The sequence below is a fragment of the Hemicordylus capensis genome, chromosome 5 (assembly GCF_027244095.1).
Source record: "Hemicordylus capensis ecotype Gifberg chromosome 5, rHemCap1.1.pri, whole genome shotgun sequence".
NCBI lineage: Eukaryota > Metazoa > Chordata > Lepidosauria > Squamata > Cordylidae > Hemicordylus > Hemicordylus capensis.
Window position 1 is genome coordinate 103,203,629 of NC_069661.1, and position 19,858 is coordinate 103,223,486.

The 19,858-nt window shown below is 44.1% G+C and overlaps 1 protein-coding gene across 4 annotated transcripts; it reads right to left on the bottom strand.

Moving 5' to 3' along the window:
- Positions 1-1,851: 1,851 nt before the first annotated feature.
- CHRNA9 (cholinergic receptor nicotinic alpha 9 subunit) lies at positions 1,852-18,020 on the bottom strand. 4 transcript variants are annotated; one of them, XM_053256467.1, is made up of 6 exons: positions 18,006-18,020; positions 15,318-15,729; positions 14,545-14,690; positions 12,678-12,832; positions 6,352-6,884; positions 1,852-4,146 (listed from the first exon to the last, which is right to left on the bottom strand). In XM_053256467.1, exons 2-6 carry the CDS (start codon positions 15,385-15,387, stop codon positions 3,578-3,580), a joined length of 1,473 nt encoding a protein of 490 aa, XP_053112442.1. In that variant the 5' UTR covers positions 15,388-15,729; positions 18,006-18,020; the 3' UTR covers positions 1,852-3,577. The 4 variants fall into 4 exon arrangements, with proteins under 4 accessions (XP_053112442.1, XP_053112439.1, XP_053112440.1 ...); XM_053256464.1 differs by lacking the exon at positions 18,006-18,020 and adding an exon at positions 16,060-16,322; XM_053256465.1 differs by lacking the exon at positions 18,006-18,020 and adding an exon at positions 15,888-15,913.
- Positions 18,021-19,858: the final 1,838 nt, after the last annotated feature.

Sequence of the window (19,858 nt, forward strand, 5' to 3'; positions counted from 1 at the left end):
TTGTTTCAGAAATTTAGGTCATTCCAAATGCTCAACGGTGGGATGAGAACTCGCCCAACAGATTATATCCTCACCTTCCCTAAATATAGATGGGCCTTCTTGAGGGCCCATATGAATGCCCTCCCCTCAGAACTACTGGCTGGCAGATATAACAGAATTCCAAATGAGCAGAGATATTGCCCTTGTAACTCTGAGATCAAGTCAGTTGCACATGTGCTCCTGCAGTGTATCTTTTATATAGGTCTTAGGCAAAAGTTAATTGACCCTGTTTTACATAACCTGCCAGAACAATCAGACAAATTCTATGCCAAAGATTTGTTAACAGATGCAAATCCATCTATCACATACAGAATTGCAAAATTCTGTTGCTCTGAAATACAAGTTTCGGCACACTCTGCTTGTTAATGGCTAGATCCAGTGTACAGATATGTTATTCATTCTGAGTACAGAACCAAGGAATGGCAATTCTTCCAGAAAGGAGCGGCCCTTCCATGAGGCTAAATGAGGCAATTGCTTCAGGCAGCAGATTATTGGGGTGTCAGTGAGGCAACAAGGTGTCCTCCTCTCCCCTGCTTTCAAACAAAAATGGAAGGAGGGTGCACACAAGAGGACTGGCACCTACGTCAGGTGCACGGAGGCCTTGAGCCACCACTACTTCCAAAAAAATAAACAAGGAATGAAAAGCATAATAGTGTGTATGTGCAGTCACTAACATGTCAGGAGGGTTAGCAGGCTTTCTTTTTCTCCCACCCCTGCAGCACATATCATTCAACTGTGATATGCCTGTTGCAAGGGTCATACCTCTTCATGGGAGAGGGAAGTGGACATTTTTTGACCCTTTGTAATTAATACACTTGCACTCAATGCACCCTTTGTCTGTGTGCTGCTGCTTTAACATTAGACCTCAGTCTTTTAAGGCTTACATTATACATGAGAATCCTGATACTGTTACGTCTTTAATTATTCTGCACAAAAGGCAAAACTTGTCATTAGGAATTCTATGTATCATTTATATGATCATCCAGATCACCTTCCTCCAATGAGTTTTTGGGGTGAGGAGGATAAGAAGAATTACAAAGGCACAGCTTTGCTGCTGCTTGGATTCCACAGCATCTTCAATTACAGTTTCACCAGACCTCTCCCTATTAGCTGCAACAATTATGAAAATGAGTTTTATTTTATGACCTCTTGACCGGGCTCTCTTTTCGGTGCCACCCTACCCTTATCTAACTGGAATATCTGTTTGCCAAAACTACAAAAGGTAATTCACTTGGCTCAAGGGTATACCTAACAGTATCCATTTCTAACCTGGGCCACATCAAACTTCTGTAACGTGGTACATATAAGCCTGAATCCAGTTAACGTCATGCTATAACATGCAGGCACCAGTTTCCAAATCTGCCTCACCCCCCACCAGCAGATTTCAAAGAGTAGAGAGGCATTACAACACATACAGAACAGATGAGGTGCACATTATAAATGCCACAAGTGGAGTAAATATACACTAACCAACTGGAGCTATTTGCTTAGCTGCCAGAAATGGAACTCCTACGGTCTTTCTCCATAGTATTATTTAAAATATTGGTGAGCCTAACCTTCACCTAAATTGGATTACCCTGTGTTGCCATGACCACCTTTTGGAAAGAAAGGAGAAAGAGATGGAAAGATAAAGGTGGAGGGTTAGGAGGAGAAAGACTAACAGAGCGGGGGTGGGGGAGGGCAATGAAAGAGAAAGGGCAGATCTAATTAAACATGAGTCTCATATTGTAGACTGGGATTAAAAGTGAGTTTTTGAGTCTAGAAAGATTCAAAGCTACTGCTTTAAACACATTACTCTTAATTCTGTTCAGATGTTGTTATCATTTTGGGTGCAGTGTACCTGGACAGAGGGGCAACGAGTGTGTGCTGGCTGGCCAAACACACCCATTTTGACACACTCCACGTCTCATCTTTCTCCTGGAAAGCCTGCCTCTACTTTCCCCTGGAATCCTGAACACAAGCAGAAAGTCTCCCTGCATTCAGTGCTTGTCTCTGCGGACAAGCTCAGACCTTAGGTAGAGCAGATAATGTGGTCATGGAGTGTGCTGGCGGCACTTGGGGACATGGCAAGCTGGTGTGCTCCTGTTTCTCCTCTACCTAGGTACATTGTACCCATTTTTTAAACACCGGATGAGAGTTTGTCATGTTAACTTCTACATTAGAAACCCTAACTGTACAGAGAATTATCAAGAAGGGCAGATCTTATCCAAGAGACATTAACAGTTCAGGCATTTTTATGGCTATCACATTTGGAATCTAGAATGTCAAGAAGACAAGCAGCATTTGGGATATGGAGGGCAAAGTCTGAACTGGATATTTACATGGCAGATCAGCTGCACATGATCTGTACATTCCCACTCACAGTGGCTTTTTTCAGTGTCAATGTTCATGGTTAATATGTGGGAATAGTCTCTGAGGTTCTAAGTTGGGCATTGCAGCAGCTCTAGATTTGGCTCAATCATATTTCTCCCTTAGTATCAATAAAGTTGTTTATACAATTTGCAGCTAAGCAACATTAAGAGAATGCAACTGATGCCTAAAAACAGTAGCCAGTACAGGTTTTTGTCTCTGTTGGCTGAGTCCAGCTTTCTTCTGCTTTCGCTCTTCGAATGAGGTATTTACTCCACAGCACAAAGTGAGTTCCTCTCCAGTTTGGTCCTTCCACTCCACTGCCAACCCCTATGCTTCAGGTGGGCTCTCTGCCTTTTTGTTGTTGTTTGCTTAAAACACTGTTTACATGACTACGAATTAAAACAATTATACAGCACCGAATCATATTTTTAAAATGGTTGCTATGAGGTGAAAAATATGCTCCTTGAAGAGAGGAGACAGGTGCTTCACGATGTCGCAGACAGACACTCATCCAGTCAACAGTATGCACAACCCTTTCTGCTTCAGTTTGACAGAACCTGTTCCCCATGAGCTCAGTCCTGAAGAAAAGAGCGTGGCGAATGTGCTTTCCAGAGCAGAGTGGCTCCAGTTTTTAAGTAAGCGTATCCTTATTTATTATTTCTCAAATTTGTATCCTCCAAGAAGTTTGGGTTTGATGGGGATTTTACCCTCACAACAATCCTATGAGGTAGGTTAGGCTGAGAGATAGTCTTGCATTAAGCCACCCAGTAAGCTCAGAGTGGCTTTAGATGTGGGTGCCCAGGTCCAAGTGCTGCACTTGGTCCACTATACTGCTGGCTTTTCTTGAAGATACTGGATTTCTATAGTCTCTCCCCGCCCTCCGAATACATCCATGACCATCAGAGGACAATCAAGGCAGGCAAACTGAGCAAACAGGTGTCGGTTCTAGGCTTATTTACTTGAAATTGACTACAAATTAGTTTGTTTCCAAGTGAAGTGTGATTTGAATTGCAGACACATCCTAAATATACATATTCTGCCCAGCAGCAAAATTGAGTGGACAGGAACGAAATTCTGGGGGCAGCAGGGAACATTATTTTGTCATTGAGCTAAAGGATCTGGTATTACATTATGGGGAGTGCTTGAGGAACATGTAATCCAGTTGCAACACTGATTCTACTTCCAATTAAAGGGCTTTGCCAATAATCAGCACACTCATAAAAAAGACCATAATAAAAAAAATCCACATGAAGAATCTGTCCATCACTTTTGCAACCTTTTTCCACTCCACCCCTTTTGCATGGTTTGCCTTGTGGCGTCTCACACAATTCGCAATATATTCAATATTCTTGATCAGTATTCTGTAACAGGAACAGCAGTTAACAATGTCTCTTGTATTCTCACATGGGACTCCATATCCATCACTCAGGTCTCCAGGCAGGTTTTTTTGGAGGTCAGTGTCATTGCTTCTGATTTTAGCAAGGGGCCTCCTTGCCCCCTCATATTTGTCTTGTTCTTTTGGACGCTTATTAATTTGCTTCAAATTGGGGTCTTGGTCTTTCACTTGTTGAGAACTCGTGCAGTTTTCACCAACATCATAAACAAAGAAGATTTTTGACATATAGTCCAAAATGACCACCCTTGCCCACTGAGGGACAGGCTTGGCTCCTGAGCCGCAGTAGTGGATATTCATTATTATGATTGTCAGTGCAGTGGATGCTGTGATCATTGTCATAGTAGCAATGTAATATTTACCTAGGATGCGAAAATAAATAAATTATAAAAACAGAAGAAACGTGAATTTACAAACACACACACACACCACAAAAGTCATAAACTAAAATTGGCATTATGATGCTCTTAATTACTATCTAAAGTGGCTAACATTCAGAGCAAGGACGCGCTGGTGTAGCAAGAAAGAGCAGCCTGACAGAACTTCCCAACTAACTGCACTGGTGCAACAGGGAATTAGAAATTTTTGAAACCCTCCTCTTCCCACTTTGTGCCACCTGAAAATGTGTCCCTGAAGGCTGTGCAACCCTCAAGGAAATATTTATGGATAGCACACAGGGCTTCCTGAGGAAAGGGAAGCTGTCAAAATTTATGGTACAGTTAGGAAGTTCTGAGGGTTGCTCTCTCGCTGCTCTGATGCTCTGAATGTCACCCACTATGTGAGTACTTTAGAGGTTCTATCGTTGGCTACCATAAGACATTTAAATCCACTGAACATTGACACTTGTGTATCAATGTGAGGCATTGCCTAACTTGTTCTTTTAATTTCAGTGGGACTCCTTTGAGTAATTTTCCTCAACATGCAGGCCATTTTCTTTCAAGCTCAGGGAATCTGTTAGTTGTGAGATGTTGCCTGCATAAGAACTGCCTTGTGACATTAGGCCAAAAGTCCCCTAGTCCAGCACTCTGTCTCCAGAAGCTGATACCTAGAAAATTCACATATGAAGTGTGATGGAAAGAGCTAACCCCTGTTGCTTGCCCCTAGTTTCTGGCATACTGAGCTATTCCACTTCTCAATAGGAACATTCTGTTTATAACTCTCATAGCTGAAAGTCAATGGCAGGATTTGCCTACTCCCCCCCCCAAGCCATCTCTCCTTGTGGCAACAACTTTCGCTAAATCATGCTTCATTAAAGTCTCCAAAAAGCACAATTTGAAAAAGAATCAGCTTAGGCTTATGAGGTATTTTTCCATCATCCACCAGAGTGACCACTGAAGCACTGATGTTAATCAACACCCCCTTAGACCTTACCTGTTGACATGTGGTCCAATACAAACTAGAACATTGTGCTAAAAATGTGCACAAAAACACATTTGGTATGGAAGTGGCCACGTAATTCTGCTTCCAGCTCAAAGGTGAAAAGCAGTGACTGGGTGGTGCTACAAGGAACATGTCTGCAAGTGCCCCATTTCTAGGGTGCTGATGCACTCGTTAGCAAGTTGCATCAGTAAGCGCCTTCATAGTGGTCAGATGGGTTATTGCTATTTGGAAAACATAAGGGCCATTCACAAATAGGGGCAGGTGAGGTGCGGGGGAGGCTAGTCCAACTAACCTTCCCTCAGACGATCGCTGAAATGTTGCTGGGAGTGTGGGCTGTGCTCCCAGACGATCCATGCTACATGGCACAGCACAGAGCTCCGGAGGCCAGGATGACATGTCCTGGCCTCTGGATATCCCACAATGCGCCACACCACATGCACGGTGCATTGGGGAATTCCTCCAGGAGATGGGCGCTCTAGGCGCCCATCTCTGTGTCTGCTGGGGCTGTTTGCAGGACCAGTAAGCACATGGTCCTGGAGCCCGGTTTAAGGGCTTACTTGAGCCTTCAACCCTGGCTAAAAGCCAGGTTAAAAAGCTGGGTTAGGCGGCGCTGCCCCACTAGGATCAGGCCCTTGGGGTATGGCAAGCAGGGCGACCATCCCGGGCTCTGCTCTTTTAACCCCCATTAGAATTAACTGGAAGGGGGCCCCACACTGGCTGATTTGCCCCAGGCCATACACCCCGCCAGGGCTCTCTAAGAACAGTCCTGCAGGCCCGATCCCAGTGTTTCTCATGTGCAGCTTAACTCAGGCTGGGCTTCCCTATTCTGGGTTAGGGTGAGTGTGAGAACAGCCTCATAGTATAAAAATGCAAGTAGCCAGTGTGGTGTAGTGGTTAGAGTGTTAAAGTAGGATTGGGGAGATCCAAATTCAATTCCCCATGTAGCCATGAAATTCACTGAGTGATCCTGGGCCAGTCACGTATCTCTCAAACCAACTTCACAGGGTTGCTGTGAGGATAAACATAACCATGAACACTGCTCTGGGCTCCTTGGAGGAAGAGCAGGATATAAATGTACAAATATGAATATGAATACGACGAGTATTTATATACTGCTTTTCAACCAAAGTTCCCAAAGCGGTTTACATACATAATACATAATACAATATAAATAAATAAGTACCTACCGATCAAGGGTACATTTTCAGAAGGAGGCATGCTCTCTGCAACCATTAGCTGAAATACAGTTAGAGCAAGCAGAACAGTAACTCCTAGAGATACTTTTTCTCCAGAGTCTGCTGGGAGGTAGAATCCCAGGGGAGCCAGGAAAGAGATCAATAAACAAGGAAGCAGCAGGTTAAATATATAAAAAGATGATTTCCTTTTCAAAATAAGGGTGAAGGTAACATCTGGATAAGGCTCTGAGCAGCACCCATAGGTTATCACGTTTTTAACAGCTGGCATGCCATGAATCTCCCACTCCACATCTTCTATAAAGTCTGAGAGGTCGCCGCTGTCTAAAGAATTGAATATGTCTACCTGATTGCCATTGTAGGTCCAAGAACCAAAGGTAAGATTGCACTGTTGGCTATCAAAGGGGAAGTAAGATACATCCACCACACATGAACTTTTTGTTATAGCTGGTGCATCCCAAGTAATCTTCCCGTCATACCTCAATACAATGTTAGTGTTCACTGGCTCAGAAAAATCATCATCGGCCCTAAAAAAGAAACACACACACAAGAAGGGTCTGTTGGAGTACAGTGATTAAAAGCATTCTCACACATAAGGATTGAAACAGCTCTAGAGTCAGTTGAGCTTGTACTGTGAATGTAAAGCCTACATTGGCCAGACTGACAAGCCACATTACAAATGCCTTTCATCTGCATCCTCTTCCATATGAACAAGGACCCAATATTAATTTAGGGCATTTTCACACAAGAGGTTTAAATCACCTTTGGGAATTATTTGTGTCAATGGTTCTGTGTTACCATGAAAAAGAAAGCAGAGAAGAGGCATTTGTAACATGAATGAGCATTTTGGCCAAGGTCAGTTTTATATACACACTACAAACCCAACTGAAGCTATTTAAACTGCATGTATTATTTATTTATTTATTTATTTATTTATTTATTTAACATATTTTTATACCGCCCAAAATGCAAGTTCTCTGGGCAGTTTACAAGACAATAAAAACAACCAATAAAAAGATTAACATATTTCAACAATAAACATTTAAAAAGTTTAAACTATTAAAACACAATTGAAACTTTCCACCCATAAAAAGTGAAAAGTGGCTTAAAGATAATTTAAGGCTCTCATATCTAACAAAGTGAGATGGAAGACAGAAATGTCAAGGACAAAGTGCACAGGTGCCACTAAAAGCAGCTTCAAGCCTCTCTCACACACTCTGTTGGTGCACATGTGTGAAAGACAGCCGTGTGGCTTGTTTCAGATTTTTAAATCTATTGAAGGACATGCAGGAAGGTGGATTTACAATCATATTTCTTTTTTTTTAATTAAATTTTTATTAATTTTAACAATATCTTAACAATCACAACATATTAAACAAATATGGACTTCCCGCTCACACCTCCTCTTGAATCACCATCTATAGAATTAACCCTTGCTATAATAATAATTCAAAACAGATCTAAACCTTACAAACACGATTCTGATCTACCCAACCTGCTAATATTACTAGATTTCAAACCCTGTTGTAAAATCAATATTAGGAAAATAATTCTTTAAATATAATGAGAATGGTTTCCAATCTTCTTTAAAGCATTCTAAATTTTTGTCTCTTATCAATACTGTAAGTTTTGCCATCTCTGCATATTCCAAAATTTTTATCAGCCAATCTTCTTTTGAAGGCAGTTCATTACTCTTCCATTTCTGTGCATATATTATTCTGGCCGCCGTGGTAGCGTACATAAAGAATGTTAAATTAGTTGTAGAAAACACTCCTTGCGTTATTCCCAGCAGGAAGGATTCTGGCTTCTTAGGAAATGCCATTTTAAATATTCTCTTTAACTCATTATATATCATGTCCCAAAAGGCCTTAGCCTTCCTACAAGTCCACCACATATGAAAAAAGGTTCCTTCAGAGATTTACAATCATATTTCAATCCTTTTTGCACCACATGTTAAAAGAGGTACCTGAAGCTCATTTTTGTCTTCTACCTATACAGCTGAACATATTTGGGATTTTCCATACATATCTGAGTTTTTCCATACAGCTATACATAACTGGGATCCTGCCCTCACCCGCCAATTATCCTCTTCATTCCAACATAGCCAGAGTTGACATACCTGCCCCAAGCTCATGGGGTCATTGAGGCAGGAACTACATGTCAATGGCTACCATGCCTTTCCAAATACCAGCTGTTTGCAAAGCCACTGCAAGGCCACATTGGGAAGGGGCAATTTGCCAAGAAAAAGCAGCAGGCAAGAGGATGGTATGTGTGTGCTTAATCTTTCAAAAAAAGAGTGGGAGAAAAGCAGCCCCAATATAAACTGGAAGTGGGGGGAAGAGTGTGGGAGAGGAGAAGTGTTGAAGACATTTTATCTATGTATTTAATTCTCGAAGGCATACCCTGGGCTAATCCCATGTGTGCAGCTCTCGCGAGAGTTTGCAAGCAGCTGCCAGATAGCCATGGGTATGCTGGCGGCGGCTGCGGGAAGCAAGGGAAAGTGCCGCCTCTGGGTGGTGAGGGAAAGCGCCAAAGCCAGACCGGCGGCGAGGGAAAGCACCCGCCAGGCCAGGTGGGGAGGGAAGAAAAGCACCGGGCGCCGACCAGACCAGCGGGTAGGGAGGGAAGGGAAAGCAGACTGGGAGGGGGAGAACGCACTGGGGCTGAAGGGAGGGAGGAGAGACAGGGAGGACTAGGGGTGCAGATACTCTGCGCCAGGTCAGCTAGTTTGTATTAATTCATTGATAGAGTGCCATCCACTACATGGCACTCACATTCATTCATTCATTCATTCGATTTCTATACCGCCCTTCCAAAAATGGCTCAGGGCGGTTTACACAGAGAAATAATAAATAAATAGGATGGATCCCTGTCCCCAAAGGGATCACAATCTAAAAAAAACAATGTAAGACAGACACCAGCAACAGTCACTGGAGGTTCTGTGCTGGGGGTGGATAGGGCCAGTTACTCTACCCCTGCTAAATAAAAGAGAATCACCACGTTAAAAGGTGCCTCTTTGCCAAGCTAGCAGGGGCAACAGATGAGAGTGCGGGTCCCTGCCCCAAGGGGCTCACATTCTAGCCACAGACATAAGGGAGACAACAAAGGAAGGGGAGAGAAAATGAGTTATGGGTGAAGAGTGGATGATTGGAGACAACAAATAATTATATTTATTATATTTATAATTACACATACTGAAGTTTTGTTGTAATAGGATATGAAGATTAAGAGGCTGTGTCAAAAGGCTTAATGGAAAAGCTGGGTTTTGAAGCAAAAAGTGGGCCGAGGGGGGCGGGGTAGCTTGTCACTCTTTGTTTCACCACCACTGCCTCCCTGAATCACTGCCATGCTGGCTGGGTCTTGACTAGAGGACTCATTTCAGCTTCATGCTGAAGTAGATGTTTGTTTGTTACATTTATATACCACCCCATCCAAACAGCTCTGGGCATTTTAAAAAAACCTGTGTCTGAGCCAGGGAAATGCACACACAAGTGTGTGTGTACACGTGCGCACGCGTGTGAGAGAGAGACAGAGAGCTTGTGTGTGTGTCTGTATGAGTGGGGAGTGTGTGACATTATTTGAATAAGAGTGAGATAAAGGGTGTCCTGAAAAGCTTTTGGTTTTCACCGTGTCCTTAGAATTCCTTTGTGGCAAAGATACAGGGGTGATAAACATCTATTTGGTAGAGGAACCAGGGGCCCATCTTCCCTTTTTGTTTCAGGGCCCTCTCAAACCTTGCTATGCCCCTGGGTCAATGTGAGACAATGGAAGACCTCAGACAAAGTGGAGAAGATTGCCCCCTAGTCAAGCAAGAGACAAGCAGGACACAAATTTTTGCTGAGGAAAGGACTGTTTTAATTTTGTGTTTTTGTTATGTTGTAAAATACTCCAGTAAAAATGTGCTTCAGAAGCTAGAAAGTCAATTATAATAATCCAGATTAATCTTGAAGAGAGCTGAATGCTCTCAACTATTTTGAATGATGATTCATCTTTTTTTTTTTTTTTTACAATGGAAACATTTGAAATATTCCAATAAAATTTCTAGTTGCCTCTGAAGAAGAGCTCCTCTTTCAAAAGGTGTCAGGCATTAATATTTTTACTAGAGTTTTTGACAAATGAAACCTTTTTACATCTTTGGGTTGCTCTCCCTTCCTTTTTTGTGATTAACTCTTTTCTCTATCCACGTCTGCTCCCTTGTAACTCCTCGCTCCAGTTCATGCAGTTCATGCAACTTCATGCCTGCAACTTCTTCTCTGCCAATTACTTCCTCCTAATGCCACTTTAGGGGCATAGGACATAGGAAGCTGCCATATACTGAGTCAGACCACTGGTCAATCTAGCTCAGTATTGTCTTCACAGACTGGCAGCAGCTTCTCCAAGGTTGCAGGCAGGAATCTCTCTCAGCCCTATGCTTTGGTAGTTTGTTAGTTCAATAAAAAAAATCTTGTCCTATTTAAAAAAAAAAATCTTGTCCTATCTTGGAGAAGCTAGAGAGGGAACTCGAAACCTTCTGCTCTTCCCAAAGCGGATCCATCTCCTGAGGGGAATATCTTGCAGTGCTCACACTTCTAGTCTTCCATTCATATGCAAGCAGGGCGGACCCTGCTTAGCTAAGGGTCATGCTTGCTACCACAAGACTAGCTAGCTCTCCTCTTTGCAGCATGGAAAGTAGAAACAACAGCCAGATATTTAGAAAAACAATTTGGCTGGCACAAGCCTTGTGGGTGCAGCTGAACAGCCCCAGGCACTGTTTTGGCACCTGGTCATCTCTGACACTACAACTGATGAACTTCTGACAGCCAGGGAGTTATTTGTTCCTGTTTCCCCAAAGTTGGCAAAAGAGCTCAGCCAAACATCAGACAACTTAGAAAGAGAAAGCCTTCCACAGATTCCCCAGCTGCTTACGGTCAAATTAGATATGAAATGTATCATTACATTTCTAGTTGTTTTCCCTTCCTGTAGCACAGAGGGAGGGGGATTCACTTTTCCCCTAAACCATTTTCCTGATGAACATTCCTCCCTACCACACACACACACACACACACCCCTGCTAATCTTTGTGACCATATAGAATTTTCTTCCTGAGGCAAAGAAGAGCTTGGAGGGCAATTTTCATTAGGAAAACAGAATGAGAGAAAAGGGTTTAACCCTATACTCCCTTATACACTGTGACCTGAATCTGGATTAGGATCCTCTGCCGCTGCTGCTTTTAAAAAAAATAAAAGGCAGAAATGCAGTGATGCTCTTTTTGCCCCATCTATTTTGGCCCTTGAGCAACTAAACGTTATATTTTGAGGAAAAAGTTGTGGAATAGATGGTTGATCTAGAGCTGTAAGTGCTGCTGAAAGCTGTTGGCTTTCCAGATTAAATCTGTCCTTTAATCTGGGCATGGCAGTGTCATTACACTTGTGACCTTCTGCTATTGATCTTTCTCGAGAGGTTCTATAAGTAAGGAACCTGGCTGCATCTAATCCATTATAATATTTCCATAGTTGTTGATATGAATACAAATACAATAAATATTGATATACAGTATTGCTTTTCAACAAAGGTTCCCAAAGCAGTTTACATCAATATAAATAATTAAATAATTTTTATTTTTGAATTAAAATTGATTATATAATTCAAGTTCAATGGCAGGGGGTGGGGCACGGAGGCAATAGATATAGCCCACACCTCACTTGTGGATATGATGGCTCCAGAACAATTGTGAATATTCTTTATGTTAATTTGTTATCTTATCCCTAAAGCAGAAATCCAGAGAGTTCCTTGTTTTTGAAATGTTGCCATCCTGAGGGTCTCCTATTTCCGAGTCTGCATGCTTTTAATAATCCTTATCTCACCGAATATGCTTCTTTAACTGACCCATGCAACTTCTGGTGAACCTGTTTGGCCAAGGAAGTCTATATGACAGTGATAGATCTTTGCTACAAGGGTTTCATGAAATTCCATCTCCCTTCCTAATCAGCATCTATCAATCAACCAATCAATCTTTATATTTATTTATTTATTTATCTATCTATCTATCAATCAATCAATCAATCAATCAACCCGGCCCCGGGTTCTTTGAACACATCTGCTCAATTATAGCTACACCCCTGATATGCAACTGCTGCACAAGATCATTCTGGAGATTTGGATTGTGGTTAAACCATAAGTACTGCTGCCTAGTATCACGGAGCTCCTTCCTCCCAAAGGCTCACAAACCCCAGGCTTGAATGTTCTTGTCATGCTTTTGGAGGAGCACATAACAGATAAATTAGTGTAATGCTAATGTCTTGTTTGTGCTTTTTAAAGTAACCCTTTCCAGTCACACTTACTTGTTATAAAGGACAATGTCTGGTCTCCATACAAGATTGCTGGGGATCCGGATAGAATCAAGTCCATCATATTCATCTTTGTCCCACTTTAGATAGGCATCATACCAAGTTTGTCGAATCCACAAGTAGGCTGTCAAAATTTGATTTCTCTCATCCTGTAATATGACAGTGGATCTAAATGCATCTGTCATACACACACAGAGCTTTTAAAAACAAATAACTTGTGGCAGTTCTGAAAGTGAATATACTGTTTGTAGTGACATTGTGAGCTGATTTATCAAAACAAATTGACATAGTTATTCGCTAGGTAATATGATTATGGATTGTATTTTACATATTATATAATACCAAAAGCCAGCAATTTGCCATCATGTATACACATTAGTGCAGTCAGTCCCCACACAAAGCATAAAATTGCAAACACATGTTTGACATGCGCATACATTATACATTATACATTTTATTCATTTTAAGATGTATAAAACCATCTTTCTGTCAACAAAGGGCTTCCAAGGCAGTGACAATAAAGTACAAGGTTCAGTCCCTGGCACCTCCAGTTAAAAGGAACTTGGAAAGCATAACTAATTGAATGTTCCCTGTCTGAGATTTTGGAGAGCAACAGTCCAAATAAACAGTACTGGGCTGGATGGCCAATGGTCTGATCTCATATAAGGCAGTAAAACTGAAATTAATTCCAGCATACTTGCCCACTGATATCAGCAGGATTTAACCATGACTAAGGTCCCCCTTCAAACACATACAAGCCGTATTCAGACATGATGTTGTATGTATGTGTGTACATGGCTGTTTGTGTGTCTGAATGTACATGCATTCTTTTTAGTAAACCTGGGTACAGGCCTCCTCAAATGCAGGGTACAACTAGGAAGAGTACTACTGTATGTACATTTATTGAATATAATGTGAAAAGAATTGTATGTGCATAAATCATACACAGATTGTACAGGCATTAAAGATAACATGTAAATAGGACTACAGAGTGTCATGGAAGCCATTTCCTGGTGGCGCACTAGAGAAAATCTGAGTATTCCAACCCCAGATTAAGGATGTGCCGAAGTGTGATTCGCAAACCATAGCACAATCCCTTTAAAACGGAGGGTTTCCACAGCCCCTTCAACATGGAATGGAGCAGAGCAGGTCTATCCCTGCTCCTCTTTCACTGGCTGTCATTGCCCTATTCACAGCATTCCCCACCCCAGTTATCAGCACACGCCAGTGGTACTCTCCCCCAGCTGCCCCTGTGTGGTGCCGGCATGCAAATGTGTAGTGGCCATGTGCACTCTCCCCAAACTGCCCCTGTGCGGCACAGTAATGCACATGGCCGCGCACAGGGGCAGCTAGGGAAGAGTGCCACCGGCACATGCACATCCCTACCCCAGGTGCCAATCAGTAGAAAGAATCTACTGCATCACCCCCTAATGATGTGGCTGAAAAATTTACTCAGTCTCCAGATCAAACCACAGAGAAGAGGTTCCCATACTACTGTGTCTGTGTGTGTGTGTGTGTGTGTGTGTGTGTGTGTGTGTGTGTTAGAACTGAAGTACAAAAGCCTGATAGGATCAAATTGCATACATTGACAAAAGATTAACACACTTGGTCACCTCAGCTACTTCAATTAACCTATTACTTCCAATAAGATCGGACCCTGGGAAATGGGAATGTAGAATGCATTACTGAAGTTATGACAGGAAAATGCATTCTAATACCATACTTCAAGTAAAAGCCAACCACTACTGAATAAAAAAAGAAAGAAATTTTAAAACAGCCATTCTTAAACCCATACATTTCAGAGTTGGCAAACAAGATCTGGGGCTTGCTCACAATTAGAATATGGACCTGTTATACTTACCATATCTTTAATTTGAGAAAGTGTGATCTGAAGTGTAACATTCAGTACTGTGTCTGTGTCTTCCACTGGTCTAAGAGCATTTGAATAGTCTTCAAAAAGTTCATTAAAGAGCATCTGGGCATATTTCCCTTGTGCTGCATCAGCACCTGTATAAAATAGAGCTATACTAGTTTTACATACTTTTTAAAAATACAATTGTAGACATTTGGATTCCTGAGCCATTACAGGAATCTAACCTTTTGCTACTCAAAACACTGTATGTTTGCAGTTCTAAATGTTCTATGATAATTAGACGGTTATATGAGTTGATTAAATATTTGCAACATAATATAGTATATAAAGAAGGCAGGATTGGATGAGATGTGAGTATAAAGTAAGTGTGAAGGGATAGTTTATTGAGTACTTGGTGGCATGTCTACACTCACGATTTTAAACGCATTTCAAACCCTTTTCACTCTTATGGCTTCCAACAAAAAATCCCTGGGGACTGGAATTCTAAGAGATCCTGGAAACTGGAATTCCTGAGTTCTGGAATTCCTGGGAACTGGCTGGGATTGATGCAGAATTCTCAGTGACTCCCCAAACCACATGATTCTTTAGAGGAAGAAATGGTGGCTAATTTATTCTACATGAATAAATTTATTCTATATGAGTACATGAAGAAGACTGGTTAAAGGATCACTATATAGAGAGTGAAATGTATTCTAACTCTATACATAATGATCCTCTATCCATTCTCCTTCATGTCTCCTACTACAGAGAAACTCTCTTACCATGAAACATCCTTGCTGTGAAAACCAAGGAGAAACAGCAGGTGCTGAAGGCCAAGCTAGTCATCATCATTGTGGAGAAACTGTGTTCCTCTGGATGTAGAAGAATATTCAGGTATCTTTATGGATAACAATATTCATCCCCACCCCCCCAGGCAGAAGAAATGCGGTGGAAAGAATGAAGTGCTGTGCTTAAGAGCTCTCTCCTCAGCAAGATACAGTCTGGTGTGTCCTCGAGAGCTGCTGCCGCACTTGTCAGCCACTCTCTGTTCTCTTGAGCTGTCATGCAGAGCCCTTATGTATCGGGTAACTTGAGAATTCTTTGCTTAGTGACCCGGTGAAGAAGAGATATCACAATGAAACCATTCTGTTCGAATCCATTCAAGTCCACAGTGCTCATATTTCTTTTCTCTTTCTGTCAACAGAACAGTAAGGCAAGAGAAACAGCAAGTAGCTAAGCAATAATAATGATAACTAGATTATCCCGCACTGAGCATCTGCGCACTAGTACTTGATTGCTCTCCTCACCCCCTGCCACAGCCCCCCTCACTTCAGAGATATCTCCACACTCACTTGAGCCGCCCTCCTGCTCCTCCTCCATCCGGTTGCTTCCATCCCCTTCACTCCTCTTGGTCACTCCTCCATCCCTTTACTCCATCCCCTTCACCCCTCTTGGTTGCAGCTGCAGCGTTGCTGGTGCCTATTGGCCAAGCTGCAGCCCCGTATCTCCAGAGACCTCCCTCACCTGAGCCCCACTCCTGCTTCTCCCCACAGGAGCTGCAGCAGCAGTGGTTGACCGGGCCCTTCTTCGCTGCTGCCACTGCCATGGCCGCTCGTTCCCTTCAGGTTGCTGACAGGCCCGGGACCATCCCTTGCCTGCTTGCCTGACTCCCTCCACCAATGGCCAGAGGTGCACCTAAGTAATTTTGGAGCCTGGACCTAAAGGCCTTTGGAGGCCCCCCTCCCCTGCAAATCAAGCATTATCATGCTTGGCTGGGAGACCACAGCACCTGGGACAGACTAAAGATGATTTGGGGAGCCCCAAGGGCTGTGGAGGCCCTGGACTTTGGCCTGGAAGTCCAGGGGAAAGAGCACCTCTGCCAATGGCCTCGGTAGCCCCAAGCAGCAGCAGTGGTTGACTGGGCCCTTCCTTGCTGCCAATAGGCGCTGCCATGGGCACTCGTTCCTCTCAGACTGCCGACAGGCTCAGGCCCGTCCCTCACCCTTCCTTCCTTCTCTCTTCCCCTCCCTTCTTTTTCTCTCTTTCTCTCTCCTCCACTCACTCTTCCCGTCTGTCTTTCTTTCCCTTCCTTAACTTCTCTCTCTCTCTATCTCTACCTCCCTCCCTTCCTTCCTGAGTTAACGGATCTTGTTCATCTTGTTTCCTCATCTCATTCACACAATGGCAGCCTCCTTCTCATGAAGGGGTTCTTTCCTCCCTCATGACCTCTCTCTTTGCTGACTATCCTTATCTATTTATATATTTATCTTAGGCATGCCCGTTGCTAATCCCATGTGTGGCAGCTCTCATGAGAGTTTGCAAGCAGCTGCTGGATAGCAACGGGGACAGGTGGGAGGGAAGAAAATGGTGGCGGCGGCAGCCAGTCCAAAGGCCTGATAGGGAAAAAAGATGGCAGCAAACAGCAGCAGCAGGTGGCTGGCCGGCCAGCCAATGGACAGGCAGGTAGAGAAAATGGTGGGGGTGGGCAGAAGAAGGCGGCGGAGGCCGGGCAGAAAGAAAACATCAACAGTGGCGGTGGGGGGGACGGACGGAGGGTGGATGGGCAGAGGGGGAAATGGTGGTGTCGCCAGCGGGGGGAGCAAGCAGTGGCAAAATAGAGGCACAGATGCTCTGCGCATGGCCCAGCTAGTGTGTGTGTGTGTGTGTGTGTAGTTTCTCCTCTACAATCAAGAACATCTTCCGACTAGTAACAGTTGCATTCCAACTGACCTTAACCATCACAGGCGCCTCCTCCCTATCTGCATATGGAATCCTTACTGCCCAATCACCACGGTGCCACAGGCTTCTCCTCCCTATCTGCATATGGAATCCCCACTGCCCAATCACCATGGTGCTTCTGCTCTCACAGGCTCCTCCTCCCTATCTGCATATGGAGTCTCCACTGTCCAATTACCACAGTGCTTCTGTTCGCGAACTCTCACGAGAGCTGCCACACATGGGATTAACCACAGGTACCCCTTAGAGAATTTATATATATATATATATATATATATATATATATATATATATATATATATATATATATATAATATTGCAATTCAGTTAAAAGGTTCTTCAAGATGTTTATGCAGAATAGGAAGACAGTTCCTTGTCCCCAAAGGCTCACAATCTAAAAAGAAACACAGGGAGACACCAGCAACAGCCACTGGGGGGATGCTATACTGGGGCTGAATAGGGCCAATTGCTGTCCTCCTGCTAACTATGAGAGCCACCGAGGAGTGTAGCTAGGGGAAAGGGGGCCTATGTTTGCCCTTCTCTTTGATGGTCCCTCGGAATGAGGGAGATGATAAAGAAAATAGGGAGGGATGGAGCTGAGGGGTAGGGGTGTGCACGGAACCGCGGAGCTGCGGTCCGGCACTTGGGTGGGGGGTTCCAATAGGGAATAGGGGGGGTGTTACTCACCCCCTCAAGAATGGCACCGTATATTATAGAGTAAGCGGGCGGCATACCTTCCTGCCGCCCGCTTCATTCCCCCTCCTCTCGGCGCGGCTGCAGTGAGTCATTGCGAATAATCTTCTTCCTCCGTTTTGAACATGCAATCATCGGGCGGCAGGGTATCACCCAGTCCCTGCCGCCCGGCTCTTCAATTCTCCCGGCTCGGCTGGCGGCCGCCCCCCGCAGCCCAAAGACCCCTGCCGCCCCTTCCCTTCCCATACTCAACGGGTCGGCAGGAGAACTCCCCTGCCGACCCGTCCCCTTCGCCCGCTGAGCTGCAAATGGCTTCTAGGAAGCCTTTTGCGCGCCTGCGCAAAAGGCTTCCTAGAAGCCATTTGCAGCTCAGCGGGTGAAGCGAGCAGACGCCAGGGAGTTCTCCTGCCGCCCGCTCTCCACTTTAGAGTGGAGAGTGGAGAGCGGGCGGCAGGAGAACTCCCTGCCGTCTGCTCGCTTCGCCCGCTGAGCTGCAAAAGGCTTCCTAGAAGCCATTTGCAGCTCAGCGGGCGAAGGGGACGGGTCGGCAGGGGAGTTCTCCTGCCGACCCGTTGAGTATGGGAAGGGAAGGGGCGGCAGGGGTCTTCGGGCTGCGGGGGGCAGCCGCCAGCCGAGCCGGGAGAATTGAAGAGCCGGGCGGCAGGGACTGGGTGATACCCTGCCGCCCGATGATTGCATGTTCAAAACGGAGGAAGAAGATTATTCGCAATGACTCACTGCAGCCGCGCCGAGAGGAGGGGGAATGAAGCGGGCGGCAGGAAGGTATGCCGCCCGCTTACTCTATAATATACGGTGCCATTCTTGAGGGGGTGAGTAACACCCCCCCCCCATACTCCTTTAGAACCCCCCACCCGAACCAAAACCACCCGTGTCCGGACCGGTCTGGAGGCCTTTAGAATGGCCTCCGAACCGGTCCGTTCACACCCCTACTGAGGGGCCCTCAGGAGCTGGGGGCTGCAGGTTATTTGAACCCATCCACTCAATTATAGCTACAGCCCTGGAGTCACCCCCTGAAAAGGTACCTCTTTGTCTAGTTAGCAGGGGGTTACTCTTAAGAACGGATAATTTCAGAGGGCAACATGGCAGTGGAGGCTCCTCTTTAGGGTCAAATGAGACCAAGCCCTCCCAAGAAAAGGAGAAGAAAGACATTAAATTAAATATTTAATTGCATTTAATCAATCAATCAATCAATCATAAACTTCTGTGTGACCTTAGTCATTGACTATTTAATCCTGGTTTCTTTTGGTTTTATTTTTATTTTATTTATATTTATATTTATTTAACCTTTGTATACCACCCGAAATGCAAGTCTCTGGCCGGTTCACAACAAAACAATAAAAACAACAAATAAAAAGGTTAAAACGTTACAACAATTTAAAATTAAAAACATTAAGACTATTAAAGACACAATTAAAACAATATCTAATTAAAAGCCTAGGTGAACAAATGTGTCTTGACTGCCTTTTTAAAAGTTGTAAGAGATGGGGAGGCTCTTATTTCAGCAGGACGTTTGTCCCAAAGCCTCAGGGCAGCAATGGAGAAGGCCCGTCCCTGAGTAGCCACCAGCCAAGCCGGTGGCAACTGCAGACGAAATATTGCTTCTCTCACATCTTGCTGAAAGAGGAAGGGACCTGCAGATTACTGAATCACATGACAAGGTTTCTTGGGCCCCTCACGGCAGGAAAGGTTCCATGGAAACTGCTGAGTTTAGTTGGTAAAGATCAGCCAACAGGCATTTTCAGTCAATCAATAACATAAAGCTAGCCTAAAGCAAAATGGCAAAAAGGAATCCTAGAATTCAGGGGCGGAGCCACCACAGAATGTGCTGGTTCAAAGAACCCAGGCTAGGCTGCCATGTCAAGGGCTACGGCTC